Source organism: Limulus polyphemus, unplaced genomic scaffold (assembly GCF_000517525.1).
Source record: "Limulus polyphemus unplaced genomic scaffold, Limulus_polyphemus-2.1.2 Scaffold885, whole genome shotgun sequence".
NCBI classification, from domain to species: Eukaryota; Metazoa; Arthropoda; class Merostomata; order Xiphosura; family Limulidae; genus Limulus; species Limulus polyphemus.
Window position 1 is genome coordinate 126042 of NW_013666495.1, and position 20106 is coordinate 146147.

A 20106-nucleotide genomic window follows, 5' to 3' on the forward strand; every position below is an offset into this window, starting at 1 on the left:
ATACTAAACTTTACACATTATATAGGCTACACTAACGTGACGTTGAGGCAGTTTGTTTAACTAGTATATATGATGTACGTTTTTTTTGGGGTTTGGGGGGGTAATGAAAGTATTCCAAAATGCGACATTAGTTTCTTGATGACCTAATATTTACTGCATCCACCACATGTGAATGCAACCCATACCAATGGCTAGCTACCCTGAGAGAAAAATAAGATTTTCCTAGCTGAAAATGACTCCTACTCTCCCAAAATTATCATACCATTGGTCGATTACACATAAAGAAATCTCGGCAAATCTTCCATAAAAACTTTCCACACATCAGCTCACTGCTGGCTACAACTTCCACTTCTCCACAGGCATAGTAATATTTGTGGTTGATTTCAACAAGGCATAATCATTTAGCAACAATGAGACAAAATTAAAACTAGAGTATTGATCATTTCATAATTTAAAGCAGTTAATTTCAGCATTTTTTCACACTGTAAGGAAAATTTCTGCTGTTCATGCATATTTCCAAGGTTTTCTTTAGTAAAAACACAGTTAAAGCACCAGTGGTAACTGGATTGCCAAAAGCATAATTTTACAACACCTTCAGGCCCAAACAATTTATCAGCAGTATCAATTTCTGACAGCATTTTAGAATCAGTACAGCAAGAAAATCAATTATCTTTGGATGCAGTGAGTACTTCCTCTTAAACAACCACTAATATGACTAAAATATATTGTCACCAGCCCTACGTTCCGTGGAGAAAAATGCAATGGACAAACTCAACCACATTTGCCTACTTTTCCCCAAAAAAGGTTTGGGAAACATAGCCATTCTTTTTCTGTTTCCAACTATATCAAAACTCCTTGAATTGAATATTCAGTTCAACATGATGCTGTTTTTCACTTTCTGTACCGTAATGTCCATACACAGACAGGCTATGTGGATGATTTGTTTACAAAAAATGGTGTGCAAGATTGGAAAAAGCTGTTTGAAAAATTGTCTAAACATTCTGTTTCCCAAATTCATGTGAAATGTAGGGAAAAGTGGCAATTCTTCACACGTAGTGAAGATACTGGCTCAGTAGTTATGTGGCTTTGGGCAAGTCACAAAACTACCATTGAGAGAAACAAGAATTATCTTACAAAGGTCTGTGATACAGTCACGTTAATTGCCAAACTTGGTTTACCATTTCAAGGGCACAGCAACAGAAAAAAAATCTAAACATAAAGGGAATTTCCTTGAATTTTAAGATTTCTTTTCAGAGTACAATGAATCTTTCATGAAAATGCAGGAAGGTATTTTACTACACAAGCTCTGACTTTCAAAATGAACTGTTACAAATTTGTGCCAACTTGATTTGCAAAGAAAGTGTGAGGGCAGTGAGTAAGACTGATTTCTTCAGCAGTATTGTAGATGAGGTCAGGTTGTTTAAGACAGAACAGCTTTCTCTTTGTATTAGATATGCAGAAAATGTAGAAATGAAAAACATATTTTTGTGTTTCATCACTTGTTCGTCTTCTCAAAAAGCAAACAGCATTTATACTGCTACAAAGAAAAGTTTAGATATGACAAGATTTCAAAATCTGTAAATAGTTGCACAGTCTAACAATGGTGTATCAGTGATGTCAGGACACCATACCGGGGTTCTGCAATTCCATCTATTGGCAATGTATGTACATTGTATGGTACACAAACTCAACCTTGTTCTTGGAGAATGCCGTAAAGTAAAACTGGCTTCAATAAGTTTTTTAAAGTAACTGAGAAATTGTATTATGTGTTTGCAGAATTAACCAATTGCCAAATGTTTCTCGAGATACAGAAAGCTTTTGGTTTAAATAATCAAAAGATTGTGCAGCCAGGTGAAACATGTTGGGAGTACAAGTGGAAATGTGCTTGCTATAAAAATGCAGTACAGCCCCATCAGGTGGTGTCTGAAACAACTTGGTGAACAAGGCGAAAAGTAGTCTTCATCAACATATGAAAATAGTGCTGTTTGTTTCATGCTTAATTATCTTCCAAGGATTTCTGAAAGCAATTCATGTCTCTCACAAATGACTCCAAGGTGTGTGTATATCATGCTTGCAAAAGCTTTCAGTATACTAGAGAAAAATGCAGAAGTGAAGAAGACTGGGATAGGAATTACAGAAGCCTGCCAAGAACATAACACTGCAAAAACCCCCAAAACAAAAAGAGTTGTCAAAACCTCAGCAACTCTCATCTGAAACACCAAACAAGGCTGTAAATGCACCTTAAAAAAATCATCGACATCAATAGTTTTATCTCCTTATTTTGGATAACATAACTGGGGAGTAGTTAGAGAGTGATTCTCAAAAGGATTGATGGAAATTTCTGGAGCCTGTGATTCATTGTAAAATTGTGACAAAAAAAGGTACTCAGCCACTCTTGCAGCAGCATGAAGGCCCACTCAACATAAATTCTCATCTTGCAAATGAAGAAATAGAAATCTTGCCAGTATGGAATCTCCATCACTTTTCAGAGACTACAAAAAGAAGTATCTTAAATGCTTTACCCTAACTACAACAAACTCATTGAGGATCTATAGATAAGTTTAACATAATTTGCAACATACATGAATGATATATAAAAATGTTTGCCATAAGTACTCCATCTTACAAGCTTTTGACATTTCTCTGTTATTTTCTTCATGGACTTCGGTATTGTTCTTCAAATATCAGATACAGATTTTTGCACGTTTAGAAAAATAATTTTATTTCCAACAGTAAAAGAAGTAATCAACTAAATTACACATGATGTAGGTGAAACTATTTGTTTTATATTTCATTACTGATGTCTTTAGGGTGATAAAGTTTATTACCTTTTTATAAAAATTTGTTGTTTGAAAATTTCATGAAGTATTATGTTTATTTTCATCAACAAAAGTTCGGTAGTTTCAGTACAGCAGTCTTGTGGATATTTGTAAGGAGAAATCCATGGAATGCTATTAATCATATTATTTTCAGGTTGTTACAGGCTTTGAACTACTTTGCATGTATAATACCTTTTCATGAACAATGGTTTAGGATGAAAAAAATTTACTCCTGAATTATGGTACTTGAAGACAGAATTTCCTCTAGTTTTTCATATATTTTGCCACAAATTTTGTATATGTTAATTCTAAATATTTAAACAATTTTAACACAAAATTATTTTAGAATCAATATTTTGTCATATTCTGATACTTACTTGGTGTAATTCATGAAGAAATAAGTTGATATTTTAATTTCTGAACAGCTGCAAACAAAACAACTTGTCGATTTTGTTTTTTTCTGCCCATCCCAAAGAATAACTTTATTTTTACTAAGAACTTATCCCTTGAGAATACATTATCCATTTCTTGATCTTCAAGAGCTTCCCTTAGTGTTTGTACAGGCCTAAACAAAACCTTGCTATGGAGCCATATCAGGTGGTTTAATTATTTACTAATAAAAACACAGATTTAAAAACATTCCTTTCATTGTGAATTTTTAAAGTACTTGTGAAAGCTACAGAAATTATATTTAATGAGAAGACATCAGTTAACTTGAGATAAGGTAGGTAAGCTTATACAGTTTAACAGATGGGTTGAATGGGTAAAAAAGAAAACGTAATTAAAATATATCGTGTTTGGAGAAGGTTTCATCATCATCTGATTTAAGTACCCTACTTAGACACAGGAAGTAATATACAGTAGGAAGCAATGAAGTCACATGACTGGAGACTGATTAAGGCTTAATAAAGGTATCCTGTTGATGTTTAGTTCTTTCTTTAAAATACAGTGTGAAATCTTTTTTTTTTTAAACAAAAAACATTTTTTGTAAATGCACAAATGGCAACCTTCAGAAAAGGTCTATCATTTGAAATGAAGGGTAATTCAAACATTACTTAAAAACAAAACAGGAAAATTAATATCATGTTAGAACAATGCAGTGGTTGAAAAAGACGGCGAGTACATACCAATTTTTTCAGTTTTTTTTTTGTCTTTTACAGGTTGTAGGGGTGTGGTGTACTAATCAATTAATAACCCTGTTGATTAATTGATTACCAAACACCATTCAACAAATTATCATCTTTATAATGTTGTTTTCATATCATTTGTTGCTTTAAAATAGAGTTAATTAAATCATGTTGCTATATCACTTGCTTTGAAACATTTGTATAGATTGCTTCTGGCCTTATATACATATTTTTGGATCTATGAGGTCTGTTGAAATTTCTAAGCCTGTCCAATCATCTTTATCTCTTTTCTTGTTGCCAGCCAGTTTTTTCTAGACACAGACCTATCCTCTTTCTCTTGATGCAGTAGACAGATTCCGATGATAAGATGTCTTTGTAAGTCAATGAAATGGTTTCTGATAATTACACTCGTTACTTTGCTCATAATTTTTTAACAACTGACCAAGAATGTTTATATATATACACATCTGTATGATTTTCAAATATGATGCATTATGTTCATTAAATTGTACACATTGTTTACTCATTACTTTAAGGTGAACAAAATTCACTTGTATAATTGAAAATAATCAATATTTACACACACAGGTTAAATCCATAACTACAACAAAAGAAAAGACAATGGAGTTATCTTCTTACCACTGATAGTCAGAAATCCAGCCAAACCACTGATCTTCAAATTGGTTTTGGACTTTCATGGATTCTGTGGTCCTCTAGAACATAGCATGAAATGATAGAAAATACATTATGCACAATATATTTGGCTTATGTAAGAGTATAACTAAAGTTCAAGTGATTTATCGTACACATAAAGCTTAAAAAGTCATCATTATATATTGGCTATAGAATTTTTTATTTTCTTGTATTATCTGTAATATAAGGTAAGACACGTGGAATATTTCTGATTGTGATGCATCTACTATAGTATATTTACACACACAGTCTTGCACTCTTCCCATGTGTTTATACATTTGTATTTATACTCGCACACACACACACACTGTAATAAAAATTTAAAGGGTCATATTAATATTAAAGTAGAAAATCTGGGTATTTGAAATTCAAAAATAACACTAACCACAAATAAACAATACCATAGACACCTCAATTGGCTATCTGATCTCAAGAATTACATGGGTTACCTCTCTCATGTTCCTCATCCTATAGATTTCTACTCATTGTTCTCCCTCCCATGAACCATAGCAATACTTAGCAATAGCCTACTTGTGCGGGCAAGTCTTAGTTCTGGGAAGGTGGCCACCCCACCCCCCTGCATACCTGTAGCCTCCCTTCACTGGCAACCATTCGGTTATGCAGGTTCTTTCTTAAGATCTGTCCCTGCTATTTTGTGTTCCACTTCCTCATTCTCTTATCTGTCTTCTTCACTTTGATCTTATGTGTCCTCACCATCCTCCTCTGAGTTTTTTTTTTTACCCTTGGGCCTCTGTATTCATCTTTTTATCCCTCTCTGTTGTGGTGGATCAATTGCTCCAACACAACCCAGGGTGTACCCCTCCACCCGACTTGCATCTTTCCACTGATGCCTTCATTTGTGGTCTGGAGGCAGTTCTCAACACTTTCACTCCAAAAAATTTTCTCCTCCAGAGGAGCAATTTCTAGTTATAGACACTTTTTTTCATTGAGCATGCCAAAATCTTCAGTCATAGCTGTTGAGTCATGTCATGATGATCCATCTTGACTCTGCTACAGTTGTTTCTCACATCAACCATCAGGGAGGCACCCACTTTTGGGACCTATGCTTCACCTGATTTTTTATGAGGTCTTATCCATTTAGACCATTGCCAGTTAACAATTAGCATTATCCACACCTCTCCCCTCTGTTTCATCTTCTACTCACTTGTAGATGTCTTTCTTGAAATATCTACACTTCTGCTGCCTCCTGTACTTTATGTCATGTGGATCAGTTGATCTGTTCCATGCCCTTTCTTTTCTTCTAAATACTTGGGCTGCCTAGGAGGGTAATCAGTTGTTTTCTCCCATCTCTCTCCATTATTTCCTCATTAAACAACTGTTCTGTTCCCACTAATTTTTTGTATCCAGTTAGGGTGGAATGTTATTATCCTGATTGAGCTTCCTCCTTTTGTTGACACCATTGTCAATTTTTCTCATGGCTTACCTCCTCCTCTAGAGGTTTATCCCCTTCCACTTTCAATAGTTGAATTCATCAAGTCTTCCAACTGGAGTATTCCTCTTTGAGTGAATTCAACCAAATACTTTTTAACGATACCTCCCATCAGATTTAACATAACCCAGTCCCTCTTGTTTCCTTCTGATGCCAATCATTGGAGGAGATCTTGCACATTCATCCCCTGTGACTTACATTGCTGGGCAGTTTTATGTGCTTCTAGTTTTCACCTCACTCCAGACAACATTCTCCAGTCCACCAAGAGGCTCTAGTCATGAGCTTTGCTTGTTTATTTTAGATTCCAGCTCCATCACTAATTTTGTAATGTTCTCAATGTCCCTGATACATTTCATTACATCACCATATGTGTAACAATTGTTTCAAACACATCCAGAAAAAAGAAATAAAAACATACCAAAAAGGAGAAGAAAAACCACCACAACAACAACAAAAATGCCCACTTAACATGCAGAATGAAACAACAAATTAATCATGTATGGTGTCAACTCTGTGGCCAGTGTTGCCATAAAGGAAGTACCTGAAATCTGCATCAAGTGGGGGAGTAAAGATAAGGAAAGTGTTACACCCATCCATCCCTGCTTATTGCCCTCCATTAAGATCGGGTTTTCTGCAAGACTGCTTTAACAGTATCTCATATACTTGACCTGGCCATTTTTGCATCTTTTACTAAAAACAAACAAAAAACAGACAGCATCAGATGTTGTACTGCCCTTAAACCTGGCTCACATTTGCTGTCTTTAGTCATGGTAACCCATTGAGAGATAGTTTCTACCTCATGTAAATATTTGACCAAGAAAGAACAGCCTAAAGCCCTAGCCACACTACACATTATAACTGTCTGCAACACATAACCAACAACACTTGATTTTCCAAATATTCTTTGCTCTACTACAACAAATAAAAAAAAAAATTGGGCAAAGAGTATTCTCTGCTTGGGACAGATGCAATCTCCATTCACATGCTGCTCTACTAGGCAACCTTAGGTCTCATGGAAGTCACACCCCATAGGCTTTCCCTTTCTGTTGCTATTTCAAAAATTAGTTCATCTTTGCACTTGATCTGCACCAGCCCCTCCACCATCTTCATTGTGGAACTCTAGCTCTTAGTGATGCAAAGAGAAAAATATCGTTTCTGTATTTCAGACAGATAGATATCTCTCCTCAAAACCTCCCGCTTTTCCTTCCCACTTCTTGTGCATTTTGTTTGTCTCATTACGAATGATCATGTGCTAGCGCTCATGGGAATTACTGTGCATGGAGGTTGTGTCTCCTTATTATTAGTAGAGGGCTAAAGCATTATGATGATTACATCACAAGCTGGTGTGATACATACTGACACGTGTAGAGGTGGGAGTTTGTTCAAAGCTTGAGGCATGTGCAGAAAATTCCATGTCAGTTGCACATGAAGTAATAGCTCTTAGTAATGCAGAAAGATATCTATCTGAAATACATTTTCATCTAAGGAAAATGTTAACCTTTAGGAAAAATTCTTTAAAAACATCTCTAGTATATGGTCAATGGTATGAAAAATGCATAAAGATTATCAGAAAATGGTCCAAAGTCATAGCTTAAGTGATTTCATTTCCTTTATTTTGGATTGATCAGTTACAAGAACTATTTGAATTACTATAAATTTCTTCAGTACTATTACAGTATTTGTGCACATACAGTGAATATGTTGGATTAGTAAAAAGACTGGACAGATCTACAAACTTACCTCCAAATCATTTGTGAAATACTGCTCCTTTCTTGGTTCAACCTGCAAGTCATGAGGGAACATTTCTCGACTAATTACCTATAAATATGGTATTTTGATCACAATAAAATTATCAAAGTTTTAACAAGAGTAAGTTATATATTTGTTACTAATGCATATTATACAGTGTGTATTTGGTTTCTCTAAAAATTAAAACAAAACCTAAAGATGTATATATTTCTGTTAATAGTGCATTTATTTTTCTTTACTACATTCTTATACTTAAAAACTAAAAAATTCAGATTTAAATCAGCAGATTATTATGACTATTTTATGACAGTGTTAAAACGATAAAACTGAGTGATTTTTCTATGAGTATTTTGTGAAAAAACATGAAACTAATATCTGTAAATCAGAATATTATTCAACTTCAAAACTTTTGTGTTCAAAGCTGAACGTTTTATAGCTGTCAAAATCACATAATGCCTTTTAAATATCAATTGTAATTTGTTTGTCAGAAAAGAGTCATGAGTCACCTGTTAACTAGGTGAATTTCCCACCAAAGAAAGAACTGAGTTCGAGATAGAGTACAATTTCACACTTATCACAAAAATGTATAGTTAAGTAAGAATAATAAGTACTGAATAAGAATGTGTAATGGTAATAAAAAAACACTATACATTAAGACCAAAGTAAATCAGTTTATTAACAAACACAAATGGCAGAGTAAAAAGTGAAAGTATTCATTTGTATTTGGGAATAAGAATAATACTCCAAACATCAATGTTTTTACCTTTCACAATATGGGCCAGTGAAATAAGAATCACATCTTAACAAAAAGGACAAAAACAGTACAATCAATTAAAAAAGCAACAACTCTGTTGGTGATGCATTACTAACGAAAATCTATGTAACTGACAGACACTCCAATTACACTATACAATTTGTCACTTCAGCAGTGGATGTTCATACACATTTTTAACTTTAAATTTAATTTTTAATATTGAAAAATTTACAAGTAGCTTCTATTTACTTCATTCAAAAAACATTACATTTAATATCTCAAATACCAATGATATCGACAAAATATTTCATTCAACATTTGTACCCACAAATATAACAGAAATTCCTCAAATTTTCATTCTTCAGATCTGATCTGTAATTTGCCAAATGTTGACCACTCAGTCTAGTTCAAATATGTATGTAGATTTATTTGGAAATTTTCAAAACACAAGTGTGCATAATATTTGAATATAATTACCTGTGTAGCTAAATCTTCAAACTTTCTACTGACATTCAAATATCTTAGAAGCTGATTAATCTAGGAAAAAGAGAATAAAATATATAAAACTAAAAATTTCTGCACATGATTAAGTACCCCAAGTAAACTTTATATATGTATATATATATTTATTTATTTAAAAAATCATACATGTAATAGCATTATTTTAAGAAATCACAAGCTTTTCAGTAGTTTCATCTGAAATTATTGTGTATTTGTATAACATTTTGATTGCATGTGCAATCAATGTCAAGTATGTTACCCTTATGTTACATTGTAGCCTAATCTTCATGTACTCGGAAATGATCACATTAGTGATCAATATATCATACAAATAAACAAAAATTTCAGAAAAACCTGAAAAGCTGTGATTTCTTCAAATATCTATCAAGAGCAGGAAAACTAAAAACCTTTAAAGTACGTAACAATGCCCCAGTAAAGAACATACATAAACTATCATATATTTAGCTGTTTTAAGTAAATTCAATAAGCACCACATATGCATTGAAACTGGGGTGCTGTAGTGCACACACTTTTACATATTTGACATACATAGCAACTGTCAATTATATTAATTTTCTAGAGAGCATGCCCCAGTCCCTCCTAGATTGAGCTGCCTTTGGCAGAATGAGAGTTGCTCTTAGCAACTCCTTATACTTTCAATCTCTCATTGTAAAATCTGCATGTCTAGCCAAGCACCTCCATTTTAAAACTCCTTCGTACACCACTGACGTGTACAATTAAATCTTATTTTAACATCAATAAAATGATTGCAGAATTAGCAATAAATTGCAGGACCACTTGATTAGTGGTGGAACAGAAGAGCAGCTGACATAGAAACTGATATAGAAGGTTGCAGATGCTTTCTATTAAAACTTGTAGTTACATGGATGATGCCTTGGCCTCACCAACAGAGGTTAACTCCAATTTCGATGACAAGGAACCCACTTTGAGACTAATAATGGCTGGAGCCATTATTAGAGGTTAACTCCACCTCCCAGCACTTAAAAGACTTTTAACTAGGCTTCAGTTCTCGGTTCTTCTTAGCTTATTGAATATAGTGTTCCCATCAGAGAGACAGGCACATGAGCTGATACCAAGGAATGGCACCTCATGAATTGTTATTGATTTCCTGAGATCTCTGACAGTTCCACTTGGATTTGAAGAGGGGAAGCTTATGGTGTTGTTATGGTGGCTTGGGGTTGAGTTGATACCATTTGTGACACTATCTGTCTGGACATTTGGTTGTGATGAACACCTACTTTTCCAGCCAAGATGATGTTGGCAACCAGCAGTCTTATGGAGCTGCAGTGACTCAGGAAAGTTTAAGACCAGTATGACAACAGTCTTAGTCGAAGCCCATATATCAGATGAGTCAGCTAGTTACTCATCTTCATCCATGAGCTCTGACATTATAAGTCTTGTTGTATACAAAAAAGCCTAATTTTTACTAAAGAATTTTATGAAGCCTTAACTGAGTCAGTCCAAGTGCAAGGTGACTTTCATGTAAAAAATAAAAATCTTCTTGGATAACCTCCTAAATGAAATTCAAAAGTATTTTAAAGTAAAACTTTATATTTTATCTGTTATTTTCTCTGTCCTAACACCAGCTGTATATGGGCTCAGTGTTTGACTGTCAGGTTAACCATGTAACAAAAAAAATCAAAATTAATTTCAACCCCCTTTTTTCTTTCTATAATGGCTACATATTGTAACAGATAATCACACAATATATATTTTTAAAGCTAAAGCTAATACTTCTCAAATCTCCTGGACATTTAGGTTTATTGCTTTACAGCTTCAGTTAAGAGTATGGGAAAAGCAATTCATAACAGCAGGGCAGCCCTTTGTAAAGAAAGGCTCAAGTTACAAACATGTATGGTCCAATTATAATCACCTGCACTCCCAATGTGTGAATGCTATAGGGTATTTTATTTAGTTTTTTCATTAAAAGTTTATTAACTAATCTAATGAGTTTCTAATTTTTATATTTTAGTTACTATTATTATTACAATAAATGAAAAATACAGATAAAAAACAAGAAATTTAGTACTAATGATTGGGTCTTGTACTTCTTTTTCCTTCTCAAAGTCTTAAACAAATGTATCCTTAGTATTTGATAGGGTTATTTTACTCAATTTTATATACAGTTTAGAACACAAAATACTAATATGCACAGAGAACACAATATCCTGTAAATGTTATAATTTAACTGGCTTTCTAACTAAACTTTAAGTAGATTAAAATAATTTGTTTGTCTGGTCCAGGTGATCCTGACAATAGAAACAGTAAACCACATAATTCAAAAACTGTTGTCAGAATGAGCTAGCCTTATAGTGAATTCAGCAAATTAAAATTTTCTCTTTCTATTGGTTATAATTAATCCAATAACAAATGTCAGAGAGAATTATGGACATTTTTTGAAGGACAGGATATGGTAATAGGGTGTGGCATGTGGGCTTCACTTTCTGGTTTATATCTCAGCAAAGCAAGAACATTGAAGGCTTATAAGTTAACAGTATGCCTTGGCAATAACTAAATTATGAAAGTGTAATTTCTGTATCAAAAAAAAAGTGTGTAAAACTGTGGTTACACAAATAAGTAACACAGAGAAAACTCTGTGTAAGTCCCACCATCAGTTGCTGACTATGAGAATCCATTAATACAAACATCTCATTTGCACTGAACTTCTTTCAGTGACTACTTAAAAACATACAATGTACATGTTACTTTCTCCTTCTGACTATACACTTACAGTCTGTACTGTTGTGCATTTTAACTGCATCTTGTACTGAAACAATGTGTATTTACAACATTTTTCAGTCTGCATGACTGAGAATATTTAATTATGTATAACTAAATAAAACACTGGGTACATGAAGTTTATATTTGGTAAAACATACAAAGTACTGTTGTCACACCACTGCAATCTTCAGAGGGTCAGTTTATACTCCACTTCTACCCATAATTGACCAAGAAATTCCACTTACATATACATAAGTGCACATTTCCCTGCTTCAACTTCAAGCCTGCACTTCTTATTCACTAAAATACTAGCTGAGGTTCTAACTGAAATGTGTGACCAAAACATTGTCATGAGCCTACACTGGCCTTTCTTCCACTGCAACCCTTTCAATGCAAGATAAGTTCCATTCGCCTCTTAAAACTGACAAGAACATTTTGCAAGCAGAATGGTATGATGCAAACCTTTTACAAATCATCTCAAGTATTGAAAGCAGTTTTAGGTCTACTCTTGTAATTCTGTTCAAGTTTTTAGTATTCATATGCCATGTCTAAAGGCTGTGTGATTCTGTCCTATAACATCTGCTATTTTTAGTTCTGGCTACATCCCTGGTGTTCATGGAAGCCTATTGCAGTGGTTGTATAATTGGATGTGCCTTGCTTATATCTATGTGATGGCAAGTTACATTTATTCAATCCAACCAGCTGTTATGTTGAATCTATATTGCTAGAACAATTATCAACTAGTGACCTCCAATGTGTCAACATCAGCGTATTAGCTTTCGGACACAGTGATACAAGCAGCCTTAGTTACTATTAGTCTTGATTACCACCACTTCAATTACCACATCAATGGGAAGCTGAATACCAAGCTGCCCAAAATTGCAAAACCCCAGGACTAAATCAACTGTTGAACATATACTGATTAAGCTAATACTATCTGTTTTCTGGTCAAAAAACAGTGCATTCCATGTACTGGCTCCATCACAACATTAAACTACTACAGTGCACTAGACCTTATTTGCAGTACATAATGGAACAGTATTTGTGTAATCAAAGGTACGATGACTCCCTATGCAATAAACACTCATTTGGTCAGCATTGAATAACTTTTCCATGGAAATACAGTTTACCTGTTGCAAAACTTACAAGTAATTTCTGCACTAAATCAAATACCTAGGATCCCAGTGCCAAACCAAGGTCAAGGACAACTTTCATTTTGTGGATAACATTACCTAGATATAGTCAGTGATGCCTCAGTATTCATATCTAGTCTATAACCAATTGCCAGAACAAAGTCATTATCAACTGACCAGAGTGGAGGCATCACTCAGAGGTCCTGATACGCAGCGAGATCATCCAGTGTTCTGGCAGCTAATGCATCAACTAGGAACTATTTCTCACTCCTGAAACTTTACAGGCACATAGCAAGCATCATCAAGCTCTGAAAAAAACTTTTTGATACAAGCTGTCTGTGGTCAGACCTGAGTTGGGCCACATTAGCCTCCCAAAGACAAAGCAGCACCAGCTAAAGCTTGTTGATAACCTTCCTGTACATGCTATGTAATTGGGCAAAACTGGCTGTCTCGCCTATATGGGCAGTTAGCTTTGAAGTGACCAAATTTCCTATGCCCAAGTAGATGTCTCAGTCCTCTGGGTGGAAGCATCATTTGCACTAGCTGTGGTACAAAAGTCAGGAGAAGGCCAGACAAGCCCTGCCCACTCACTGGCATCCAGTAGGCTTTTTTTGCAGCACTAGGAAGGAAGGTGCTTGTTGCTGATTTACCCTTTGCAAAGCTCAAACTTAGCTTAATCTCACTTAAGAAGGGCACACTGGGCAAGGTACAGCCACTGTAGTTCCTGCTGCAGGGTTTTTCATTTCCTGCAACTTATTTAAAGGTACCATTTCAAATCTAGTCATTACAAAAGCTGTCTCGATTAGGCTGAGAAAGTCTCTCATTCCCAAATGTTGTCTCATCATCTCATTTGATAGCTCTTCAACAAACATATCTACAAGAATATATTTATGACATGCCAAAGCCACTGCAGGTTGTGCATTACTATGGAAAGAGTGGAGATTGTCCACATAAATAGGACCCCCCTCTTTCAATAACTGAATTCTACCTAATGAATAACTCTGTTCTCCACTGAGTAAAAACATTGCAACAACCTATCTTTGACTGTATCTCAGCTATAAATTTACTCCTAACTCTAGTACTGCCCTTGAGTTACTTAATAATAAAGTTTTCCTTAGCCACACTCCTAATCATTGAAGAAGAAATCTTCCTAACGTCAGTCACAGTCTTTCCCCCATATAATCTTAGCCAAAACCAGGCTGAGACATCTGAAACATTAAGATCACAGAGTAGTAGGTGTGCTGAGACCTCCACACTTGGATGAATGTTAGGTCCCTGCCTTTGGATACCAAAACTGTGAGTTACTATCTGTGGGCTCTGGATCACTCCAAGTTTCTTTACATTGCATGGTCACATCTCCAGTCATAAGAGGTTCCCAACTGCCCCAAGGGTCATCATCTTTACCAGTCAATGTCTGATGTCTTATCTACTGGATAAACAGCATGAACTGATGGATGTCATCCACCAGTTTTGTCTCCAGTCTCTCTTGGCTTGTTTCAGGTGGCATTAACCAGTCAGGATTGAGCTACTATAGCCAGTGAATGCCAGCGAATCCTGTAGAAAATGCCCCTCTCAGTACAGGATTTGCCAGACTGCATGTCACTGTGATGACTCTCAGTTGTTCATACCTCCTGTGCATTGAGACTGATTCTCAAGGAGACACATTAGTTTGAAGTTCTAGGTGCATGATATCTGACATTTCTCTTTTCTGAGTCTATGTTTAGGACAAGAATGTAGTCATGGACCTTCACAACATAACATCGTTGGTAGAAGTTTGGCATTCAGGAGTGGAAGTCTCCAAGACCTGACCACTGTCTAACAACTGCCTATCTCAGCGTGAGAATCTTCTTGATTGTAAAACTTTTGACTTATGGAAAATGTCATTTCTTCAAGAATGAAGCCCTTTAAAATTTAACAACACAAGTTTTCATTCATTCATCAAGAAAAAAAAACCTGGTTACAGCATCTACATTTCTACTTTACTCTGTGGTACTTCCTCAGCCAATTAGGTAGAGACTGCAATAGCTAGAGGTTGAAACAGGAAATACAGGAAATATTACATAGAGAAAATCTGTATTCTCTTTTAAGTCAAGGTTTTGACTGAGGTGTGATGAAGAATGAGACACAGTGTTTTAAACATAATGAAATTAATCTTTATTTATCCTACAAGCCAAAAGAAAAAATTGAGTACTACACTGAATTTTAGGTTAAGTAAAAATCTGTTGAAAATCTGAGAAAAATTCTATATATGTTCTACACCAGAGGTGTTGCTAGGCACTGGAACATGGAGTTCATGCTCTCATTCTATATGACAGTGCCCTGAATCCCCAGTTGGTGTTTTGAAACATCAGAATAGAAAACCATAATTAACATCATACTTAAACAGCAAAAATGCCCATGCCTATGGACCTGAGCTCCAAATCGTTTATGCACTTAGCAAAATCTTTGTTCTAGACTGAAAAACCATAGCATACCCTTCAGTGCACCTGAACTACCTATGTCACCCTTGATTATTCCAGACAAAAAAATAAGGGAAGTGTCACTTAACTTTTCAGTGAAAAGCTTAGCTGACTACCTTTGTGTAGGGTATCCTATTTTACAGTGATCTTACTATAAAAAGCACAAGTGATACCAGCTGAATGATACAGAACAACGAATGAGCAGCTAGAGTAAAAGGGATTTAGCCACATTGTTTTAACAATATTTTACCGTTAAATCTACATATACATATGCTGACACAACATGAAGGTGAAGTAACAACACACTTGAAACTATATGTCAGAAGTAAAAGTGCCTTTTTGAATGCAAAAATATTAAAAGAATTTGCAATTTTTTGTTTTTGGCCATATAATACAAATATTCTTCAACCACTTGAGGTCTGCTGCTAAATATGTGCAAAACAGTGTGCAAAAACTCAACCACAAGTATGAAAAATGACATTTCGTAAAGTTGGGCAGGCAAGTTCCCGTCTAAACATTTTGTCCCTTCTGTTAGTTTAGGCTTGGAAAGAATTTCTTAATATCCTACATTAATGGTTCCCAAACATTTTCAGGTCAAGTACCCTTTTCCAAATTTGAAAAAGTTCTCATATACCCCCCCCCCCCCTACATCTGACCATATGGCATAAATGTCAGCTCTGTGATGGTTACAATGAATGCACACAAGAGAAGTAAAACTTGATTGAGGGTGAGCTTTTTTTTTCTATTTTACTTTTCCTATTTGATACATAATCAATGAAATTCTCATTTCCATAATGATATATTGGCTAATGCATTATTGCTTTCACATATTTCATGATATCATATTAGGAAAACTACTTGATATTAACTTAGACAAAAGTACACAACCAACATCAGGCTCCCTAGGAACCCGACATCTAGGTAACAGGAGGAAGGAACCATGCAAAGATTGTGGGTCAACTCCAATCAAAAACCAAGAAGCATCAAGATTTTGTAATCCAGTCTGTGGTAATAGGAAGGCTGTAACAACTACATGTTTGAGGATTTATGTTTGCTGGTCCTGTTCCAAACCAATATTCAGATAGTGGTAGCATGAGCTAAAGCCAGACAGAGGGATGAACTGCATACAATGGATTCATCCAGTCCAAAACCAGGCAACATCAGGAATTTTTCTTTCAGTCCATGGTACTATAAGAGCACTCAGCATCTACACAAACAGAACACCACTATCCTACTCTCAACTTAGTGGAATTAGTCACACTCAGAAGCCTCTAGAAAATGCAACAGAATAAGACAATAAAATGGATGACCATGATACCATATTTTCAAAAGCAGGCTGGTCCCAGTTTATTCAACTAGTACTGAAGGGATGGGTAGTAATCTCAACACTGCTTTACTCATGATAGTCCATGAATTAGTATGATCTGTTGCAGGCCTTATTTATGAAGCAAGATATTGTGAGGCAACCTCCAGTGGTCTTGTGGAACACCCCAGCTCTTCAGTGAGCATTATAGACCTGTATGTCCATATGGTGTGAATTTACATCTAAGTATACCTGGACAGACATCACTCACTACATAGTGGAATTCAGAAAAGGAGGAAGGGCTACTGGAAAGGGAATAAAAAAAAAAGAAATAAGCTACCCTTTCAGAGTCAAAATGATGAATGTAAAATGGAAATGGGTAGCAAAGGACAGCAAGGTGAAAAAGAGATGACCAAATGATGCAGTTATTGGGCTATAAATGTGTAAGGAGTGGTCCACATACCAGCCTGCATAATTTCTTCTAATGAATGACAGAAGTGGGCAGCCAGGAAAAATGGAAGATGATATCTCTAGTGGAAGGAAATTTGTGAAATGTGACAAGAATCAATTGGTAATGATGCATTAGCGAGAAGAATAAGCTGCAAATCCATCCAGTAAGAGTGATAGAATAAAGATTATGGGTAGAGGGAGTATTCCATTTTATACAAAAATGGAAATGGGACCCATGGAAGAAAGCAATGTGGGCATCATAATAAAGCAGAACACATACTAGACAAAGGAGACAATCGAGGTCAGAATGGAAATACAAATTAGAAATGAAGGAGGGGGGAAGCTATGATCCAGGTACTTCAGAACATAAGTATGGTGATATAGGATATGAGAGACTTCAATAGTGAAAATATTTGACTTAAGATGACCACATAAAAAGAGAAGTAAGAAATACAGTTTGAGGGAGAAGTGGTACAATGAGCAAGTGGCCAAAGGTTCAAAGGGAGGAAAGGTGAGGGCATAAAGGACCAAATTGGGTTTCCAATTAGGTAAAAGAATCAGTGAGGCAGATGATTCAAGTGAAAGAAGTGTAACAGGAGAGAAAGAATGGAAGGAAAAATGCAGTGGGAACAAAAGAAACAAAATGTATTAGACAAGACCACCAAATAGCTCTCAATGGTGGAAATTGGTAAATCATTGTCAAAGAGTAAAGTAAAGAAACTGAAAAGGTAAGAAACACTAGATCAGGAAGGTGAAAAACCATGTTGAGGAAGAAAGGAGGTTACCCATGTAGAGAATCCACATAGCCTAACAAGGGACCAGACAAAATCCACTCATGAAGCCAAAGTGTGGTAATGGTGTGATGAAATATGGAGGACTGAGGATGAAGTAGAAGGGATTAGGTAAGTGGAACAGGTATGGGAGGGGATGATTGAATGAGTTTCAGGATTGGAGACCATGGATGAGCAAGCCAGAATGGGGAGATTAGAAGGACTCAACATGGAGTGGCTTTGATAAGGGATAGAACATGAGGAAGAAGACATATAGGAGGATAAGCATAAAGGTAGAGATTTGTCCAATCCTGACTGAAGGCATCCACAACCAAAGCCAAAGAATGTGGAACTGGAAACCAGAAGAGGTTCAGTTTGGTATTGAAATTGGTAGCAAATGCATTTAGAATAGGAGTACCAAACAGAGACCATAACCAAAACATTGGAAGAGAAAGAGAACACTTTGTAGGTAGAATCTTGTCGGAACAAATAACTGACCCTCTACAAGATTCAGAGTACCCAGAACATAACAAACAAGAAGACAAACTTGCTGAAACTGGGCTCAGAAAAGGACATCGAATGTTTGAAAGCAAAACGAATTGGAAAGGGTGCCTCCTTGTCAATTGGTGTAAAAGACAATGGTTGAATTGTCAGATGTATATTGACAAATTGGCCCCTTACTAAAAACAGAAATTAAACCAAAGGTCCAATGAAATACAAGAAGTTCCAAAACATTGATGTGGAGGGAAGATTTGACCACTGTCCAATAACTGGAGATTTCCTGAGAATACAGATAAAGTCCCCACCCTCTAAAAAAGGTGCAAATCAGAAGAGGAGGCAGATGAACACTAGCCAAGATGTTGTCTCTATCGAACCAAAAAGCAGAGTCAACTCGTAGGGTAGGAAAGAAAAGGATGGTAATGCCCATAGTACCCCAGGTCTCTAAAAGAGGTAGGACCAATGTCCAGGTACAGAAGGAAAGAACTTGATTTTGGAAACCAAGAGCTCCAATAACCTCGGATGAAGAGGAGAAGGCTGTGCCTTGCTGAGGTAGGAGTTGAAAAATACCCCAAATGTGTAAGATACTGTGTGGGGGAGAGATAGGACTTCTCCTGCTTGACAAGCCATCCCACATGAGCTGCCTCTTGTAGGAAGAAATGGGCAAGTGAGTGACAGGCTTGTTGGTACAGAGCTAAAAGGAGCCAGTCTTCCATATAATAATAGAACTGCATGGCTATGGCCACATGCCAGAAGATGTATGGTGCTGATGCCAAACTGAAACACTCAACCCCAGTGAAGAAAATGAAGGTAAAGTCTGGATGCGTGAGAGATGGAGATATGAAGGTAAGCATCTGAGAAGTTGACCTTTATCATACAAAGACCTGGAGTAAATGAACAATGATGTGTGAAGAGAGACTTCATGGTGAACCACAGGAAGAAGATGAAGAGCTTGAGGTTGAAGTGACAGGATGCAAATCCCTAGTTATCTTGAGAACAGTGAAAAACTAAGAATACAAACCTGGAGAAGTGTGAAATACTTGTTCAATAGTGTTCTTGCACAAAATACTGTGAACTATCTCCAGGAGATGGTGGCATGAAATGGGATCCCAAGGAGGGGCAAAGGAAATGGGTCATGAAGGTAAAGAGGGCAGGAAAAGGAAGAGATAGTCCTTCTGTTACAACCTGAAGAACCCAGGGCCACTGAACGAAATTGGTCAACCATGCCAGAACCCACGAGATAGTAACCAACGAAACTGGTGTTGGAAAACACCATGATGGGCAATTTGGCAACTCACCGCAGAAACATGGGAGAATGGATAGGAAAGGTTTGGGAAAAACAAGAAACAAGGGAGGAAGAGGAGAAATGTTGATGTGCAGCCTCCAACTGAGGCTTCAAAGTGTCAGAAAGATCCCCCAAAACAGACTGTCATAAAAAATGGGTGAAACAGGGGTCTTACAAATAGGAAGCAGGTAGACGGACGTGAGACAAGAGGTCATCCATTCCATGGATATCCCAACGACAAAGGAGCCATGTATGAAATCCTAAAAAAAAAAATGTACTCATCCGAATGAAGTGGTCCTGTTTTTGAAAAAGAAAATTTCTATGTGTAAACATAAAAAATGATAAAGCAGCTCAAATAAGTCCCTGTACTACT

At 36.0% G+C, this 20106-nt stretch overlaps 1 protein-coding gene across 5 annotated transcripts in view; it reads right to left on the reverse strand.

The window, feature by feature from the left end:
• The window catches only part of LOC111086157 (uncharacterized protein C8orf76-like), a 63119-nt gene that overhangs the window by 5480 nt on the left and 37533 nt on the right, over nt 1-20106 (reverse strand). For 4 of the 5 annotated variants that reach the window (XM_022387861.1, XM_022387864.1, XM_022387865.1 and 1 more), the window contains 3 exons: nt 9070-9129; nt 7830-7907; nt 4586-4659 (listed from right to left, as the gene is read on the reverse strand). In XM_022387861.1, the coding sequence (XP_022243569.1) occupies nt 4586-4659; nt 7830-7907; nt 9070-9129 (212 nt within the window). Of the gene's footprint in view, nt 1-4200; nt 4342-4585; nt 4660-7829; nt 7908-9069; nt 9130-20106 lie in introns of those variants that run through there. The other variant, XM_022387862.1, reaches the window with a different exon arrangement.